At 50.4% G+C, this 16815-nt stretch overlaps 5 protein-coding genes across 5 annotated transcripts; 4 read left to right on the top strand and 1 right to left on the bottom strand.

The window, feature by feature from the left end:
* Window positions 1–3099: 3099 nt before the first annotated feature.
* Window positions 3100–6415, top strand: BU24DRAFT_56666 (glycosyltransferase family 2 protein). The gene is made up of 2 exons (XM_033534397.1): window positions 3100–3564; window positions 3615–6415. The coding sequence occupies exons 1-2, from the start codon at window positions 3484–3486 to the stop codon at window positions 6165–6167; spliced, it is 2634 nt and encodes an 877-aa protein (XP_033378684.1). The 5' UTR covers window positions 3100–3483; the 3' UTR covers window positions 6168–6415.
* A 905-nt stretch (window positions 6416–7320) lies between these two features.
* On the bottom strand, window positions 7321–8618 carry BU24DRAFT_399619 (uncharacterized protein; the record flags this gene model as incomplete). Its single annotated transcript, XM_033525415.1, has 2 exons — window positions 8076–8618; window positions 7321–7916 (listed from the first exon to the last, which is right to left on the bottom strand). Exons 1-2 carry the CDS (start codon window positions 8380–8382, stop codon window positions 7321–7323), a joined length of 903 nt encoding a protein of 300 aa, XP_033378683.1. The 5' UTR covers window positions 8383–8618.
* Window positions 8619–9328: 710 nt separating this feature from the next.
* BU24DRAFT_413944 (HET-domain-containing protein) lies at window positions 9329–11756 on the top strand (the record flags this gene model as incomplete). Its single annotated transcript, XM_033526188.1, has 2 exons — window positions 9329–9698; window positions 9754–11756. 2 exons carry the CDS (start codon window positions 9329–9331, stop codon window positions 11754–11756), a joined length of 2373 nt encoding a protein of 790 aa, XP_033378682.1.
* Window positions 11757–12221: 465 nt separating this feature from the next.
* Window positions 12222–14306, top strand: BU24DRAFT_427470 (uncharacterized protein). Its single transcript, XM_033529239.1, has 4 exons — window positions 12222–12750; window positions 12799–13216; window positions 13267–13970; window positions 14025–14306. The coding sequence occupies exons 1-4, from the start codon at window positions 12705–12707 to the stop codon at window positions 14219–14221; spliced, it is 1365 nt and encodes a 454-aa protein (XP_033378681.1). The 5' UTR covers window positions 12222–12704; the 3' UTR covers window positions 14222–14306.
* Window positions 14307–15889: 1583 nt separating this feature from the next.
* On the top strand, window positions 15890–16204 carry BU24DRAFT_320093 (uncharacterized protein; the record flags this gene model as incomplete). The annotated part of the gene is made up of 1 exon (XM_033522917.1): window positions 15890–16204. A coding segment is annotated over one exon (315 nt), but the record flags the coding sequence as incomplete, so codon positions are not given.
* Between the last annotated feature and the right edge of the window lie 611 nt (window positions 16205–16815).

Genomic DNA, 16815 nt, shown 5'->3' with positions numbered 1-16815 from the left:
GCATATGACCCAAAGGAGGAAACTGAGTAGCAGGTGTTATGCCCAGCCAGAGCCAGTACAGTAATAACAGTGCCAGCCTAGTAACTCGGTATAGAGTTCCGATAATGTTAATAATGCGCTATGGGGGCAAGTGGAACCTCCGAGTTTCGATTGATTGAGTTCGGACGGAGACAAGAACGAAAAGACGAGAATAGAGACGTTTTTTTGAGTCATGCATGGTGCCGCCCTCAATGATCGTGCCGTAATAGACGGACAGAATGGCCGAGGCGTATAAGCGATTCTGGAATAATATGGAAAAATCAATATTTCGCTTGCTGCTGAGATGATCAATCAGAGCTGGAAATAGAGGATGTTGTATACTTTGTGCGCGGTACGCAAGCAGCGCATGCGAGTAAGTGGAACACGACAGTATCTATACAGCAGCTGCAAGAGAGCGAAAGATCTGGGAGGCGAAAGGGCAAAAGGAGGAGAGGCCGAGAAAGCGAGGGCCAGGAATAGATACCTCGTAGGTATGTGGATGCGGCTCCCAACGTCGTGAAACGGTTTGACAATGATTTGTGGCGCCGCGATGCGCTGGCCTCCAAGTCACACTCGGGCTGATCTACTCTTCCCGTTCCTGTTCCTGTTCTGCTGATTCCCCTAATCGTATTCATCTATCTACGTAAAACTCCGTACTCCGTACTCCGTACTGCAATGTGTCTGCAGTTCAACAAAACTCCATCATTCCTCGTAGGCAGCAATCACGATGATGGCAATGCTGCGTTGATGGGGTACGGAGTAGGCTACTCGTAGTATGATAGCAATAAGGTCCCGATCTAGAATCTAAAGAGATGATGCACCGGGTGGATACTCCTTGCAGCGTCGATCTCCTGGTGGCGCGCAGCACCCGTGCCAGTAAGAGTCTCTTGTACGGCCGCGCTCCCCGTTCGATACGATGGTGTCCGTCCCTCCCCGCACGCCTCTCCCTCTTTTCTCTCCAACCTCCTCCCCAAGGGTCGTGTTCGTGTTCGTGTTCGGTAGAGGAGATCGTTGGTGATGCCTCGCATAAGATTTCAATGGAGCAATAGGGGTTCAATGGTAAGAGAAATTTTTAGAACATTAGAAAACTCGGGCTGGACAGAACCATCAGTTTAAGGAGGGGCTTCGTCAATATCAAAGAAACAAAACGAAGCCAGCACAGGGCAGATCGGAATGGCGCGACGACGTGTGTGGAGGATGCGGCGACGGCGCCTGGCGCTTCGTTGCCAGGGAGGGACGTGTAGAGCTTTATTGGGAACGGTCGGTAGAAAGATAGATATTATTCATAGGTGATGAGCTAATAAACATTTCCTCCGTAAAGTCTATGGAGTAGTACATACCATCGTGTGCCTCAGGATACACTGTTCGGAATCTTGTACATGCACATACAGCGCAGCGCGTCGGCAGGTCGGTATCCTTCACAATATGTAGTAACGAGGGGGAGATCTTCAGACACTTGAATTGTGGCTTGCATTTGTACGGGTTCTGTTTTACCTTTCATTGAAACCTGACTAGGCTTCCCGAGCTCTTCTCGTATTCGCTTGGCTGAAGTCTAACTCTTACAAGTTTTCTACCAAAGAACCTTGTTCTGTTCTCTGGACACCACCACCACATATGCTGTCCTCTCTATCCAACCAGTCATGGCGTACGAAACGAAAACCCTCTCGACAACTCCGGAGCGCTGTCAGTATTCGCCAAGTGCAATCCCAATATTCTTAGCCATGATGCAATCTACCATCTTACCTCGCCTCAGCACGTCTAAAGGCCATGTGGTCGGGCGGAATGCAGGGATCAATCGAGAAGGATGGAGGGAATGAGGGATTCGATGTCTGCGCCAGGTTCGCGCAATCGTGTCTCTTGTATTGGGAACATGTGTGCGGCGTCTACGCCTAGACGTATGGTAATCTGTAATTATGGCGCAATTGTTCCCTCGATGTGTTTTTTACGATCGGTTGGAGGGGTGGACCGGTAACGAACAATGTGTCTCTTCCACAATTCAACAACCGAAGGTTTACGATACGCCCGCCCGTCCTATAGTTTGGGGTGCGTGGCAGCAGGAGTCATTAGTGGGTTGAATATCTGCTCCGTACTTACCTAAACCCTCATGACCTGTTGAGTGGGAGGTCTATGACTACTGGGCTGGTTTCAAAAGTATAGCAAACTTTCCCAGCTTGGACATGCCATGGATAGCGACTGCAGATACCAAGTGTACGTTCGTGCGTATGTGGACAGAACAGGCCAGAATAGGACAGGACACTGCTCCCTCCGCCCATGTACATACATACATTACATGGCTCTCCTGTGCTCCTGTGAGGAAAACAACTCACAACATGCCTGTCCCGTTCCACTTGCAGTCCCCCGGCAGTTCAGGTCTATCCCAAAATATATTCACACCCTGCTTGGAGTTTTCTGAAGTTCTAGGGTAGTCCTTGGATGCCAGTCGTCTGACAGCCTTCCCTGTCCTCCCTCACCTCGGACCACTCACAACCCACGACGATATTCGCTGTAAGGCGATTCCTTAGTTCACCACACGAAAGGAGATTGTATTCCCCCTGCGACGATCGAACAACATCTAGTAAACGTTCCGGTAAGACCAAAGTAAAACCTCCCCAACTACGCTTTGCCCTCTCTGGTATTCGCCCACTTTGGTTCTTCCCTCTCGTTGCTGGCCGCCTTATAGCGTTCCGATCCCACATCCCATACCGTGGTACCGTACAGACTCGTACAAACCTCCCGGAGGTCCCCTCCTCGTTGCAACTTCTCTTTCTCTTTGTATCTTCTCTCCTTCATTCGCTTTCCTCAGACCAGACGTCTCTCCAGACTGTCATCCTCTCTCCCTTCGAACCCTTCTTTTTGGTCTGCTGTACTGCGTCCTGTGTGCTTCTTTGTCTTCCTATACCATCACACTACATTAATGCTTCTTACCTGAATCACTCTGCATTCACACGACACTCGTTTACACTTACCGATCTCTCTCCTCGGGTACGACCGCACACTTTTCGTCGATATATCGAAACCTTCGACCAATCTGCTTTGCGCTTCCTCCACACCCATTCCGACCATCTCCTCAATATAGCCCTTGGCTTCGCTACAGCTTCTCACCTTGTTCTCACATCTCGTGCTTCACTTCAGCCGAAGCTCTCGTCGGTTCTCTAGCGCTGTGTAACGCTGAAAGCCTGCTCCGTGTATCACCAGACCAGCTCTCCACCGCTGCGGGAATATCTGCCATTGTCCCCCAGCTCTTCTGCTTTCTATCGACAAGGCCTGCCCGAGCCTAATAGACACTGTCCTTCTATATACGGCCTGCCTACGCTGATATCTTATTCACCATTAAAGCGCAATCGATGTCTTTGATCTAGATTAGGGCCCCATTCCATAATTCTAGCTCTCATCGCTCCATTTCAATCAGTCCAAGTACAAGACTGAACTGATCCACTGCGGCAGTTTTCCACAACAGAGGCCATTATGTGGGAAGATCTGGCTCTGGTAGCCAGAAAGGATGCCAATGGCATTATAAATATTGACGAGCCCTGGCCAACGAAAGATGTCAGTGTCGACAGAATTATCGAACGCGTATCCTGCTAACTTTTGACTAGATCATCTATGTCTCTATCGTTGGCTCTGTAATGCTCGCGGCCTTGCTCGAGTGGTTTCTGTGGGTCGCTGCTTTCCTGTATTGCTTGGTCAAGGTCTTCCAAAAGGCAGAGACCATCAGTGTTCGGATACTTGCCGTGATCGTCGGTATTCTCTTCTTCTGTCTGCGTGCCATTTTCCTACCTATAATGGTCGTCACACTCCCGCTTCCTCCTCAAGTGACCAAATACTTCCCCGAAGTCATGGTCTCTTTTCTGCAATGGTTCGCCTTCTGGTCTTTTGCTGGTCTCCTGACTGTTCCCTGGCTGTTTTGCGTCTATCAGCTTGTAACGCACTCCGTCGGTCGACAGAAGAGGATTAAGACTGTTCTTGACGAGTCCTCTGCCCCCAAGGTTGTCATCGTCATGCCTTGCTACAAAGAAGTCCCTGACGTGCTAATGCGTACGATTGATTCGCTGGTTGATTGCGATTATCCGCCATCTTGCTTGCACATTTTCCTTTCCTTCGATGGAGACCAGGAAGACGAGCTCTACCTAAACACTATCGAAAAGCTGGGTGTGCCCCTCACCCTCGACTCGTACCCCAAGTCCATTGACGTCACCTACCGGAGCTGCCGTATCACCGTTTCGCGTTTCCCTCACGGTGGTAAGCGCCATTGCCAGAAGAGAACCTTCAAGCTCATCGACAAGATTTACACCGAGTATCTCAAGCGCAACGACAATCTCTTTATGCTTTTCATCGATTCCGACTGTATTCTGGATAAGGTCTGTATACAGAACTTCATGTACGAGATGGAACTCAAGCCAGGAAGCAAGAAGAATATGTTGGCTATGACTGGTGTTATTACCTCTACCACAGAGAAGAACTCCCTCATCACGGTCTTGCAGGATATGGAGTACATTCATGGTCAGCTTTTCGAGCGTTCCGTCGAGTCAGGCTGCGGTGCCGTCACCTGCTTACCTGGTGCTCTCACCATCCTTCGCTTTTCCGCCTTCCGGCGCATGTCAAAGTATTATTTCGCCGATAAAGCGGAACAGTGCGACGATCTGTTCGACTATGGCAAATGCCATCTAGGCGAGGACCGCTGGCTTACCCACTTGTTCATGATTGGCGCCAAAGAAAGATATCAGATCCAGATGAACACCGGAGCTTTCTGCAAGACTGAAGCTGTGCAAACCTATCGTTCTCTCCTAAAGCAGCGTCGCCGTTGGTTCCTGGGTTTCATCACCAACGAAGTTTGTATGTTGACTGATATTCGTCTTTGGAAGCGATACACTATTTTGTGTCTGGTCCGATTCATGCAAAACACGATCCGAACGACGGCTTTGCTATTTTTCATCCTTGTCATTTCCATCATCACCACATCACAGAAGATCGGCAACCTTCCCGTGGGATTCATCGCCATCTCACTTGGTCTTAATTGGGTTCTTATGTTGTACTTTGGCGCCAAGCTCGGTCGCTATAAGATCATGCTTTACCCCCTCATGTTTATCGTCAATCCGTTCTTCAATTGGTGCTACATGGTTTACGGTATCTTCACTGCAGGCCAACGTACTTGGGGAGGTCCTCGCGCCGACGCAGGCACTGCCGATTCTAATACCACTCCTCAACAAGCCATCGAGAACGCCGAAGCCACTGGAGACGATCTGAATGTTGTTCCCGAAACGTTCAAGCCAGCCGCAGAAGCTCAGAAGGGCCGCCCGGCACCCGTTCCACTCCAGCCGTCGGACCAGATGGATGGCCGTTTCTCAGCTGCACAGCGACTTCCAGGCGGTTGGTACCAGCAAGCAAACGACTCTGGTCTTACTCTGCCCAACATGATGCCGAGAGATGCCAACGTTCCTCGCGTCCCCCTCCATCCCCACGACCCTCGTACTTCTATCGACTCTCTCTACTCATCAAACTCAAACAATAATTCCATTTACTTGCCTCGTCGTGTCGAGAGTTTCATGGACCCAGAGGATGCTCGGATCTACCATAAGACTCAGGCGAGCCAGAAACCTGCTGGAGGCGCTTACTTCGAGTCGGGGCGAAACCCGGACAGTTCGCCATATCAATATTCTGCAGGTATGGCCAAAACTCCGTACCAGGAATCAGTAGGCTCGCTTTCGGATGACTCCACCTACCAAGGACAGTCAGGAAAACTCCCTCAACGTCCCGCACACGCTCGTAGCAACAGTGATAAGAGCGCTTCCGGACAACGCACTGCCTCGCCGCCCACCCCGATTCAGGGAAAGGACGGCCTAGAAGTCCCTAAGGGTGTCCATACACGTGACGGCCAGCGCGATACGTCTGGCGCCCAGAGTTCACAAGCCCGTCAAGGACGCAGTCCGCTTGCGCGACAGAGCTACACGAGATCCACACAGGACTTGGGCATCGAGATGCAGCCGGCACAACAGCAACAACGAAGTCAGCTCCGCGAAACGTCCCCTTCTTCCGCCACAACGCCTCAAGAGGAACAACCTCAGCCCAGCCACGAGAGGAGCGACTCCCGCGACTCTGAGAAGAAGAAGAGGCGGCGTCTCACGAAGAGCCCTCCTGGAACCGGGAAATAGGCAATCTGTAGCCCTTCCATCCGGAAGTTTCTACAGCCTTGCCCTTATCCACGACAAATCTAGAGTGTTTCTTTTCTTCTCTTGTGTACCATTTCATAACGCACATATACCAAAAGTCCGGCAACGTTCGGTTGATGGAACGTACCACTGGGGCATGTCAGGAGCACAATTCCAACGTGCTTCCGCCGTTACCTCACAACATAGTTAGCACTTTTCCTTTCTTTTTTTCATATCAAGAGCCCTTTTCGGGGACACATTGGCATAGCACTACATGTCTGCATAGGGAAACAGGCGTTGTCCAAAATGCATCTGAAACTTGCACGAACCACTCTTTCCTTTTCTTGTTTTTTCGTTCTGTATACCAACTACTACCCGCGCCTAGGAGGAGGCGATCCTAGGCGATCATTTCATCGCGAAGGTAAAAAGGGGGGATGAGAAAAGGATTCCCGAGGAATCGGGAGGGATCTTAATAATGTACATTAGAGGAGATGATGGATGACGACAATGCGTCTGAGAGGAATCGAACATTCGAAATTCAAAATAAGGCTTTGGCTTTTTTTTATGTTGGCTGCAGTGATGTCGTGTGTATCCTCACATTCACATTCTAATTCACGTTCACGTTCGTGGACGATTGAATGGTTGTTACTTTTGGGTTGTTTCTATCTTCGCTATCGGACTATACAAACGTGATAGGAAAAACTGTACGTGAATGTAAATACAACAACTAATATGTTCGTAATATTTCGTTGCGTTAGGGCGATGTGGTCGTCAAAAGCGCGAGCAGGGGGTATCATAAAGAGATTCGGAAGGATGAAGGAGGAGAGAACGCGTTGTGGCTTTTGGATACACATGTGTCTGTTTGATTCGTGGTAATACGGAGTTTGGTGGACGTATGTACGTGGCGTGAAGGGTCTCGGAAGGAATGGGCGAGATGTGGCGGAACTTTCGGAGATTCCTCATGGCGAAGTATTAGATGGCGTTGGGGTCATCTGTTCGCAACATTGTGGCCATGATAGTCGCCTGAGATGTACTGGACTTCCTTCAATCGGGAGGTTGATCGTTCTGGGGTTCTTCGAGGGCCAGTGTGTGAACGAGTAACGAGTAGGGAATCAGTCGCGAAGGGTCGGGTGTAGCTGGGGTCGCAGTCTGCCATTCATCCAGCCTCATGGGCCAGATGTTCCGATTTCGTATCGATGCCATGCAGGCAGGACCACTCGTCTAGGTACAGTGCCTGGATTAAATATGTGCTGCCGAACCATCTCTCGCCCATTCCGGCCCCGGGGATCTCGGATAAGGCTTTGACAACCTTGCCGTCCGAACCCTTGCTGCTCTCATACACTTTCAGGCTTCCTATCGCCCATTGCATCTCTTCGTTGTCACTGTATGCTTCCTTGAGCCTTACGCGTCTGATGCTCTTCCGAACGTCTGGTTCTAGCGAGGCCCAAGATTTGGGGAGTTCCTCTGGCGATAGCGCCTCGCCTTTCGCCAGTTTCTTGCGGTTGCTTTCGAGGGTTCTTCGGACGTCGAGGTGGTATTTCGATTTTAGAGTCCTTAGTCGCTCCTGCTCTCTGAAGAAGAGTCGTATCATCGGGAGCCAGGAAAATCCGATCTCTCGCCTCTCCTTGCTGAACACAAGACCAGGCAACGCCGTATCGTTGATTAATCTCCCAATGCGAATGGTGTAATGCGGAGTCTCTGGTTTGGATGTCGCCACGCGCTCTTCCCATCTGTCCATGACCTTGGCGAATTCTAGGTTCTGTACACTTTTTGACGATCCCCTTTTCGCTTTGCCCTTTCCTTTGCTGGCCTTGCCACCAAGACCCGATGTTTCCAAAACACTTTCAACGACTTCGTCAACGCTGCGTTTGTCCTTGAACCACACTCTCTTCATCCTGTTCCCTTTTCTACTCTCCCTCCCATTGCTCTGGTCCTTGTCGCTACCCGTCCCATCTTTGTCCGCGCTTTCGTCCTCGAACCTGTCGAATGTACAGGAGATTTCAGGCCTGGCTGTCTTTCCTCCCAGATTGTATTTTTCTAGCGAGAAGCATATGGAGGCGAAATAGCGCAGGTATACGGTGCTGACAACTGTCTCGACGTAGGACTGCCATGTCCGCGAGAGAATGCGACATGTGGACCATAGATGGACGGGGTCAGGGTGATGCGAGAGGATTCGGATCCAGAGCTCTGGCGGGAGAGCAGAGACATCTGGTGGCATTTCGGACGTATGGGTCGGGCTGGAATCTACGTAGATATTGTACTCCTTGGGAGCTGTGCGCGGTGGAGATGGTGCTAGGCGGTCAACGATGACATAGATGCCTAGCAGAGCCTGAGGTGCAAACACTTTAGGGTAGAGAAGATTCGCCCTGACCTAGCGGTCAACTATGCGCTGTGGCATTCTGACGTACGGCAAAAAATGGGGGGTTATGCTGCACATTGGGCTGTGGGTGAACTTAGGAAGGATGATTAGGACCGATGACGCGCCGATGAATGCTATCTCCACGTGGTTACGTGGGGCTAGCGCGAAACCTTAACTTTCACTGAACTCCATGGACTTCTCTACTCACCACTCCTTCTGACAGCAGCGTAGATGATCGCATTTTATGTATCTCTACAGGCTCAGATCGTGGCACACCATCGTGGCACACCATGTTCCGGGATAATGTGTGTCTCTTGGATCCGGTCTTCCCTGATCGTTGTGCTTCTTACGGGTGTTTTGCTTTGGAGACTGGAAGATTCTTGATAACTCCATCTGAGCACTGATTAGACCTGTCGATGCCCATAAAACTGTGTATCAGTGTTGTATCAACGCAGGAAGACCGAAGACTTCCATGTTCATACTCGGGTCTACATAAGAATTAATGAAGCATAATATTACAGAATCCCTAAATGGATTAGCGCACCCCCGAGGTTCTTTTCAGCTGCTCTTAGGCATCGACTGTTTCGACCCAAAACTTATGTCTACTTCGTTCCAGCAGACCTTACTATACATACTCATGGCGACTAGTCTTGAAACCCTTCGGAAGTTACATCACTCCTGCGATTTCTGTCGAAGAGTGTTTCTCCTCGACAATATTCCCCCCGCACTGTACGTATTTCGCGAGGTCGACAAGCCCGGTCTTGCAACCTTGAATGAATCGCAGCAAAAATGCCTTTCCAAGCTCATGAAATTGTGGTCGGAGAGTGGTGCGAGCGCTGTGTCCGATGCGGAACGAAGATTCTTCCACGTCATATTTTCCAGCATTGTTTTCTTTGACTTGGATGAGCCAACTTTGATTACAGCGAGCGTTCAGTGCACGTTTGCAGCGTCCATATTAGATGGCTCCCGCAAAGCCCTCAAAGGCCTACACTGGGGTAGCAATCACGTCCTTGGTGTATGCAGATCTACCTCAAGCAACGTGGATGAGCTTCTCTTCCGACTGTACGATTTGCAAAAGTGGGCTGAGTGGCGCAAGTGGGCAATAGAAAGGTCGTCTCTCGTCGACCTTATGCCAGGTTATGACATCGCACAATACTATATGTGTTCTCTACCAGGTGTGTAAGCTCAAGTTGCAATGAGTCGTCTCATAGTTCTAATGCACCAACCAAGCCACAAATTACCAAGTTAGAGATGAGGACGAAATAAGTCCCATTAACGCGACTCCAGCATCTACCGAGTCTTTTGCGCTCACAAAATCTTGGCTTGAGAAATGCCTCAAAACACATAAAAAGTGCCCAAAGCCTAGTTTCTACGTTCCAAAGCGGTTCCTCATGTTATCCCGGGATGAAAAGGGTACGCACGTCAGTTTGAATATATCAGATGATTACTTCCACGAGGATCAATACGCCGCATTGTCGTACTGCTGGGGTGGAGACCAGCCCTTGAAATTGACTGCATCTTCCGTCTCACAATTACAACAAGACATACCGGTAGAGAGCTTACCAAGAACAATACAAGATGCAGTCCAGGCGACGTTAAATCTCGGATTACATCGTCTGTGGGTAGATGCTCTATGCATCTTCCAAGATGATGACAAAGACAAAGCCGTCGAGATCACCAGAATGCCACAAATCTACCGAAACGCCTTGGTGACTCTAGTCGCCACCAGGCCATCATCTGTCCACGAAGGGTTTCTCCATGAAAGACCTGAGGGAGCGATCAAAGGATTCGAACTACCTTCCCCAAAGCATGTCGGTGGTTCCGTGTTCTTGATACCTCATCAACCCAGCAAGAGCCTCATGAATAAATATCATTACTTCGAACCGCTTGACGATAGAGCGTGGAGCTTACAAGAACGACTCCTTTCCGCCCGAATCATCGATTATCGTGGGCTGGTGACTACATGGATCTGTGAAGAGCTTCAAACTTCCAAAAAAGAAAACTGGTGGATAGACGGATGGCAACCGCCACGCTATCTGACCCGATTCCAAGGCATGAGTACCACTAAATCCGTCATCACATTCAACGATACGGCCAAAAGGACACCACGAACGGCAGCCATCAACAACAAGCTTGTTAGGTTCCCAAGGCTTCTCTATTACTCTCGTCTCTACTCAAGGAACTCCATCACGAAACGATATCCCTCAAATTGGGGCCGCTTAATAGAAGAGTATTCCGCGCGGCTTCATTCATTCCCCGACAAAGACCGTCTTCCTGCCTTGTCTGCACTTTCTCGTGTGTACCAGGACCAATTGAAACTCGACTTCGTTGCAGGATTTTGGCCTGATCAGTTTCCAACATTTCTGTTGTGGAGGCTGATAAACAAAGTCTGGCCCAAACCTTCCTCATACTGGGCCCCATCATGGTCGTGGCTTTCGGTAAGGGGTCAAGTCGAATATGATTTCGATATAATGTTCGCGGCGCTGCTTGACTGTAAAATTTACGCTTCAGTCATTCGGTGGGAAACCGTGCCTTTGCGTAAGGATGCGCCACTCGGTACCCTGAAATCTGCAACTTTAACATTGAGAGGCCTCCTGAAGCGTGCTTATTGGGCTCTGCCAGCAGTAAATGAGTTAGATGGAGCACAACGGCGTGCCAACGATTTACTCGATCGCGTAACAGCCCAGCGCCCGGGGCATGGGAACGGCACAGAGACGAGCGAAGAGACCTTCGTATACATACCTGAGGATATAGAGGAAGATACAGTCTATTCGGGAGATTTGGGCAGACAAGAAGCTCCTGGTGGCCGCTTGCGTCCGGTGGTAAAACTACTTACCGCGTCTCGCACAGGAGATCTTGAGCAACTTCTCGCCAAGAGCCACATGGATTATTTACACGAAAATATAGAGCCACTTAATGAGGTGTATTTGATGCCAATCTGTGCCAGCACCAGAGATAGAGGCCTCGATCGTCAAAAGTTCCTCAAGGACGAATCGTATCGCATGGACCACCCCTTAGAGAAAAACCCGCCTGAAGACATTCCTCTCGAAACGAGGGGCCTAATATTGAAGAAATTAGCCAACGATCAATATGCCCGGGTTGGAGTCTTCACTCATGAGGCTAGTGCTGGTCCTAGGCGGTACGGTACGAGTAGTAGACAGCACATAACAAACTTCTGGCCACAACGCGATTGGTTACTCAGCGGTGAAAAGCAGGAGATCACTGTAGTGTAATCGTATCGATAAGGGAACTTTGCAGTCCATCACCATTCAATTAGTTGGTGGGATTTCCACCTTCCGCTCCAGTGAAATGTAGATCGCATCTGCAATGTCTGATCCGTTCTTGAGGGACTTGCCGTTTACACCGAGCGAGATGGCTTTCACTTTAACACACAGGCCTCAACTACAGCAAAGAATCCACTAGGATGTTCAAGTCTGATCCTACAAATTGAACGCTCGAAACATCATTCACCACCTGAGACGAAAGAGGTGCAGTATGCGAGTGCCTAATTGTGAGACTAACCAAAACAGGGACAAGCCATGTCTGTAATAGTAGATGCTTGCGACCTACCGTTCTCCAACGCGTCAGCATACATGATACTCGTAGGTAGAATGGCGCTGCTTCCCTATGCGTAGCTATGGCGAGGTTCCGAATCCTGTGCTGGCTCTGTCGCGGGGTTTCTTGAGGATAACTGCCCCCGACAGCCCATGTCCAAAGATCACAACAACCAACGAGGAAAACTACGACATAATTGCAGGCAAAAGGCCATGCATTAGCACGATGCACACTCCAGAGTTTCCTACCAGTTAAAATCTACGCGAACCGCGATACTACGAAGCGCGACATAAGGGCTTTGCCCAGGGCTGAGTTGGACCCCAGGCTGTGTATGCTCGATACGGTTTAGCGTCTCCCTAATATAGCACCAGCAATGTCCTTGTCCGACCTGATGGACGCGTAAGTATGTTTGATCGGACCTGGAGAGAGTCGGGGTTGCCTACTTAAGATATCGGAACCCCGCAAAGATGTTGGTGTGCAGCCTGATATTTTGTGAGGTTGTTTGTGCTTTACTTCTCTACGATCGAAGAAGTTTGAATTGACAATTAAATCATTGCAGCCGAAAATACATACCCCGAACTAGTGCCTTAACATAGTCGTCGGTACTCATTCTTTATCCTGGAAATATGACTGCCATTACCCAACCAGATATCTCTGAGGATGACCGGCGGGGTAAGAATTCCTGAAATGCCTATCCCGACATTCACTCACTGTTCTTAGAAACCATGTCCAATCATGATCTCTACAGCATGACACCTCCCGCCTATGCCCAATCAGCAGCCGACAATGAGACGACAGTCGACGCGGAAGCGATGCAAGATGAGAAGCTTGGAATGCCAGGACAGCGTTATGCCCCCTCTCATAGCTCGGCAGATGACACTGTCCATGACGGACATATGGCACTAGCCACACTCACGGCAGGGCCTCCTTCGATGCCTGCAGTCTTACCGAACGAGCTTCCTCCTGTCTACTTCGAGGAGTTGACGAGGGAGGCGGCGATTGCGTCTATCAAGCGTTGTGCCATTCTCCCCAACCGACCTGCTGTCTGGTTGATGAAGAAGAAAGACTTTGCACTTTCCCCTCTTGCGGCTACAGTGCTGCTTAAAGAGGGCATCATCAAGAGCAAAGATTTAGAACTGTAAGACCACACATACTATAGTATCTAGGCAGATCAGCTGACCTATATAGCATCTCCACGTCTGCTGGTGTGAAGAGAGATCCCAACGACCCACTCAGCGGCATCGCTTTCGCAACCTTCGACACCGTCGGCGACATCCTCCTCGGCTTGATAGAAGGCCCCGTCCAAGCCGCCAAACAAGTGTCACCAATGCTCGCCAAAGCTGAGCAGAGGCGAAAGGGCGAGCCACCAACAATCCGATACTCCGTCCGACAAGAGTCCAGCCCACTCATGCACCAGAATGATCACGATGGCAGGCCTGCCTCTGGACATCAACAGACGTGGACGCCACCTCAAGCGGACGAGACCGAATCATGGCAACCGAGAGTATGGTCCGATGCCGAGCAGAAGCCCGGCAATCCTGTCCTCGAAGCCGCACCCAACGCGGCGAAAGAGGTGGCAATCAGCACAGGAAAGGGATTTGGTCGCATTGTTGGAGCGGGTCTCAAGGCGCCGATGACGTTCACACATGGAATCACTCGAGGTTTCCATAATCTTCCCAAGTTGTACGGTGATGAGGTCAGGGAAACCGAGAACATCACTGATTTGAGGAGTGGCATCGAGGTCAGTGCGAAGAATTTCGGCCATGGCATTGGTGATGGCCTGCGGGACTTCTTCGTACAGCCTATCATTGGTGCTCAGAAGGAAGGAGGCAAAGGCTTCGTGAAAGGATTTGGAAAAGGAGTGGGAAATTTGGTCTGCAAACCTTCCGCAGGTAAGATATTTAGTTGTTCGACATTGCCAGAACCGTTGCTAATGATTTTATCAGGTATTGTCGGGCTCGTTGGTTACAGTTCAGTCGGCGTTTACAAATCTTTGCAAAACCTAAGACCAGCCAGCAAAGATGACACGAGCACAATCTTCAAGGATCATGGAGAGATGGAATACCAGCAGGCGCCTGAGCAGACACGAGGTGAGGTTGTTAGGAGATGGTGCCAGATGAACATGACACAAAGCATCTTGTAAAGAATCGAATTATAGACATGCTTGTAATGATACCCAAATTTCAATATACAGATTAACCAGTCTTCAATTATTTTAGAGTACTGGCTCGATGATATCGCTCCTAATTCAGTGAATCGAACATCTTCCCATATTTTGAAGGGTCAATGATAGCTCATGCAGTCTTCAAGCAACGGTATAAAGTTTCACAGGCTGGCACCATCCACCAGCACAGTACATCTATACATACATTCTCCCCTCCCCTCCCCTCCCTACACAACCACGCACCCTCGCAACCAAACCCTCATCCAGACAAGCTCCCAAGCTTCAACCATGATATCACCCCTCCCCCCCATCTCCTCCCCACCGCGCCTCGCACCCGCGCACTACATCTTCCCCCTGCCCCTGCCCCTACAACCCAAATCCAGCCTAGCGCACCGCCCCGCCATCCAATCAGCACAACCCACGGCCTTCGGTCTTCATCCTTAGTCCCTCGTCGTTCGTGCTTCGGATGAACTATTCCCCCACCACATCACCTCACCTTGCTCATTCGCCTCGCTGGCCGCAGCACGCGGATGCCGCGAAACTTGAAAATGCGAATGTTGATGCGGTGGGTTTCGTATGTTCAGTGCCGTGGGTGGGGACCGGGTGAGGGGCGAGGGGCGAGTGTTTCGGTAGATCAGAGTCATCAGACTGTACGATATATAGGTAATTAGTCAATTACGGAGTAGATATATATAACTTGTGATGGATAGTTGAGATTGAATTTAGAATTTTGCGATATCACTCACGATCAACGAATTTCAAATCTCCATTTCTGATACGCAGAGATAGATAAACAGACATCAACATAAGCATCTTTCGTCTTTTTAACTTCTATTCGACATCCTATATATTATACCTTCGAACTCAAACCACGTTGTCTATTCCCTTTCCGTTTCCTTTTCCTTTTCCTCTTCCTTTTCCTCTTCCTGAAACCCATTGCGCTTGTTTATAAGAGCGAGGAAGAGAGGAAAAGGTACAGGATTCCATACGTCAGAACAGTGTTTGCTTGATAGTAAGGGAGAAGACGGAGGTCACCATCCACCTTGTGCTTTCGTCCAGAAACACAGTCCAATCTTCCCGACCACGACGACAAGGATACACAACGAAAGATCACGACTTCCAACCCAACTCATCCATCAAATCACAGCACAAGCATCACCGCCAACAATGACCACCACAACCACAACAACAACAACCACCCCTCCCCCACCCAACCCCAACATCACCATCACAACCAGCACCTCCAAACCCTCCTACACCCACAGCGTCGCCACCCTAATCGAAGCCTTCCAAACCGACGCCGTGTACACCTACCTCGTAAACGCCCTCCCGCCAGGCCCCAAACGCGACGCCGTGCGCAGCAAACTAATCGAACTCGTCGTCCTCGACGCCTGGCTCCGCGGCGCCGAGATCTGGGGTCTCACCCTGGGCGACGACGACGAAAAGCCCGCAGCAGGGGGAGAAGCAGCAGCCTTCGACAGCACGATCGTCGTCCTCCCGCCCACGACGCTATCCGCGCACCCGCCGACCGTGTCTCCGAAATCAATCGTCCCGCTGCTTCGCGCGGGCATCATACCGGCTCTCGTGCGCGCTGGGCCGAGGCCGTACACGATATACAATGGATCGTACATACCGCAGGCGACGGCGTGTAAAAAGCGCGTGCTGCATAGGGATGAGAGGTACTACTACGTGGCGCAGGTGGGCACGCTGAGTTCGCGGCGGGGCAGGGGGTTGTGTCCGATGGTTATGAAGGGGGTGTTGGAGAGGGCGGGGAGGGATGGCACGCCGGTTTGGTTGGAGGCGAGTTCAGAGGGGAGTAGGAGGGTGTATGCGAGGTGTGGGTTTAGGGATGTGGAGGGCGGGGAGGGGATTTTGCTGGGGAAGGGGGAGTGTGGGATGGATGGGGAGAGGAAGGAGAAGGGGGAGGGGGTTAGGTGTTGGCCGATGGTTTGGTGGCCTGAGGGGTATGTTCCTATGTTGGAGAGGGAGGGGAAGGCGAAGGCGAAGAGAAATGGGTTGAAGGTCTGAGGAGGGTTGGGGTGAAAGTGTAAGGTGGTGATGGTAGGGGTTGAGGATATGGTTACGATTGCGGTTGTTTGGTGCCCTGTACATACATGTCATTTTTACGAGGCGTTTCGATTAGAAGGACTGCTTTGGGTGAGTCAGGTTTTCGAAAGGCTGGCAATATCGTAGATCGTGTTATTCATGCACATACAATGGCTTCGAGTCTGTCCTTGTTCATTAGCGACTGCACACAAATTGTCATGGCAAAGTCTCGTGGCGAAGGAAATGCGTTCATTCATACACCTCCCGATGCGCGCTCAACCCAAAGGGTATAACTAAACAGCAAGGACACATAGATGATGCGCGCCAAAAGTACGCCTCACACAAGTCCTGCTCCAACACGTCCCTGGCGAGATGTGCGAAGCGAGGACAATGCGGCAAAGGTGAACCATATCATACAAAGTAGATATAACCAAAAGACCTTGGAAACATCCAGAGTGCTCCAATCGAGACTTCATGCCGGTTCGTGCATGGAGCAAAGTCCAAGAAGGATCGTGAGAAGGAGAAGA

This window comes from Aaosphaeria arxii (genome assembly GCF_010015735.1).
Source record: "Aaosphaeria arxii CBS 175.79 unplaced genomic scaffold BU24scaffold_11, whole genome shotgun sequence".
Classification (NCBI taxonomy): Eukaryota; Fungi; Ascomycota; class Dothideomycetes; order Pleosporales; genus Aaosphaeria; species Aaosphaeria arxii.
The sequence above is the reverse complement of the archived record's forward strand: the minus strand, read 5'-3'. Positions and strand labels throughout refer to the sequence as shown.

Bases quoted from the DNA above. Each gene is read 5' to 3' on its own strand.
- BU24DRAFT_427470 (XM_033529239.1), top strand. From the start codon at position 12,705: ATGACTGCCATTACCCAACCAGATATCTCTGAGGATGACCGGCGGG. The intron at 12,751-12,798 runs GTAAGAATTCCT...CACTGTTCTTAG, and splicing joins CTCTGAGGATGACCGGCGGG to AAACCATGTCCAATCATGAT. The intron at 13,217-13,266 runs GTAAGACCACAC...TGACCTATATAG, and splicing joins AAGAGCAAAGATTTAGAACT to CATCTCCACGTCTGCTGGTG.
- BU24DRAFT_56666 (XM_033534397.1), top strand. From the start codon at position 3,484: ATGTGGGAAGATCTGGCTCTGGTAGCCAGAAAGGATGCCAATGGCATT. The intron at 3,565-3,614 runs GTCAGTGTCGAC...ACTTTTGACTAG, and splicing joins AGCCCTGGCCAACGAAAGAT to ATCATCTATGTCTCTATCGT.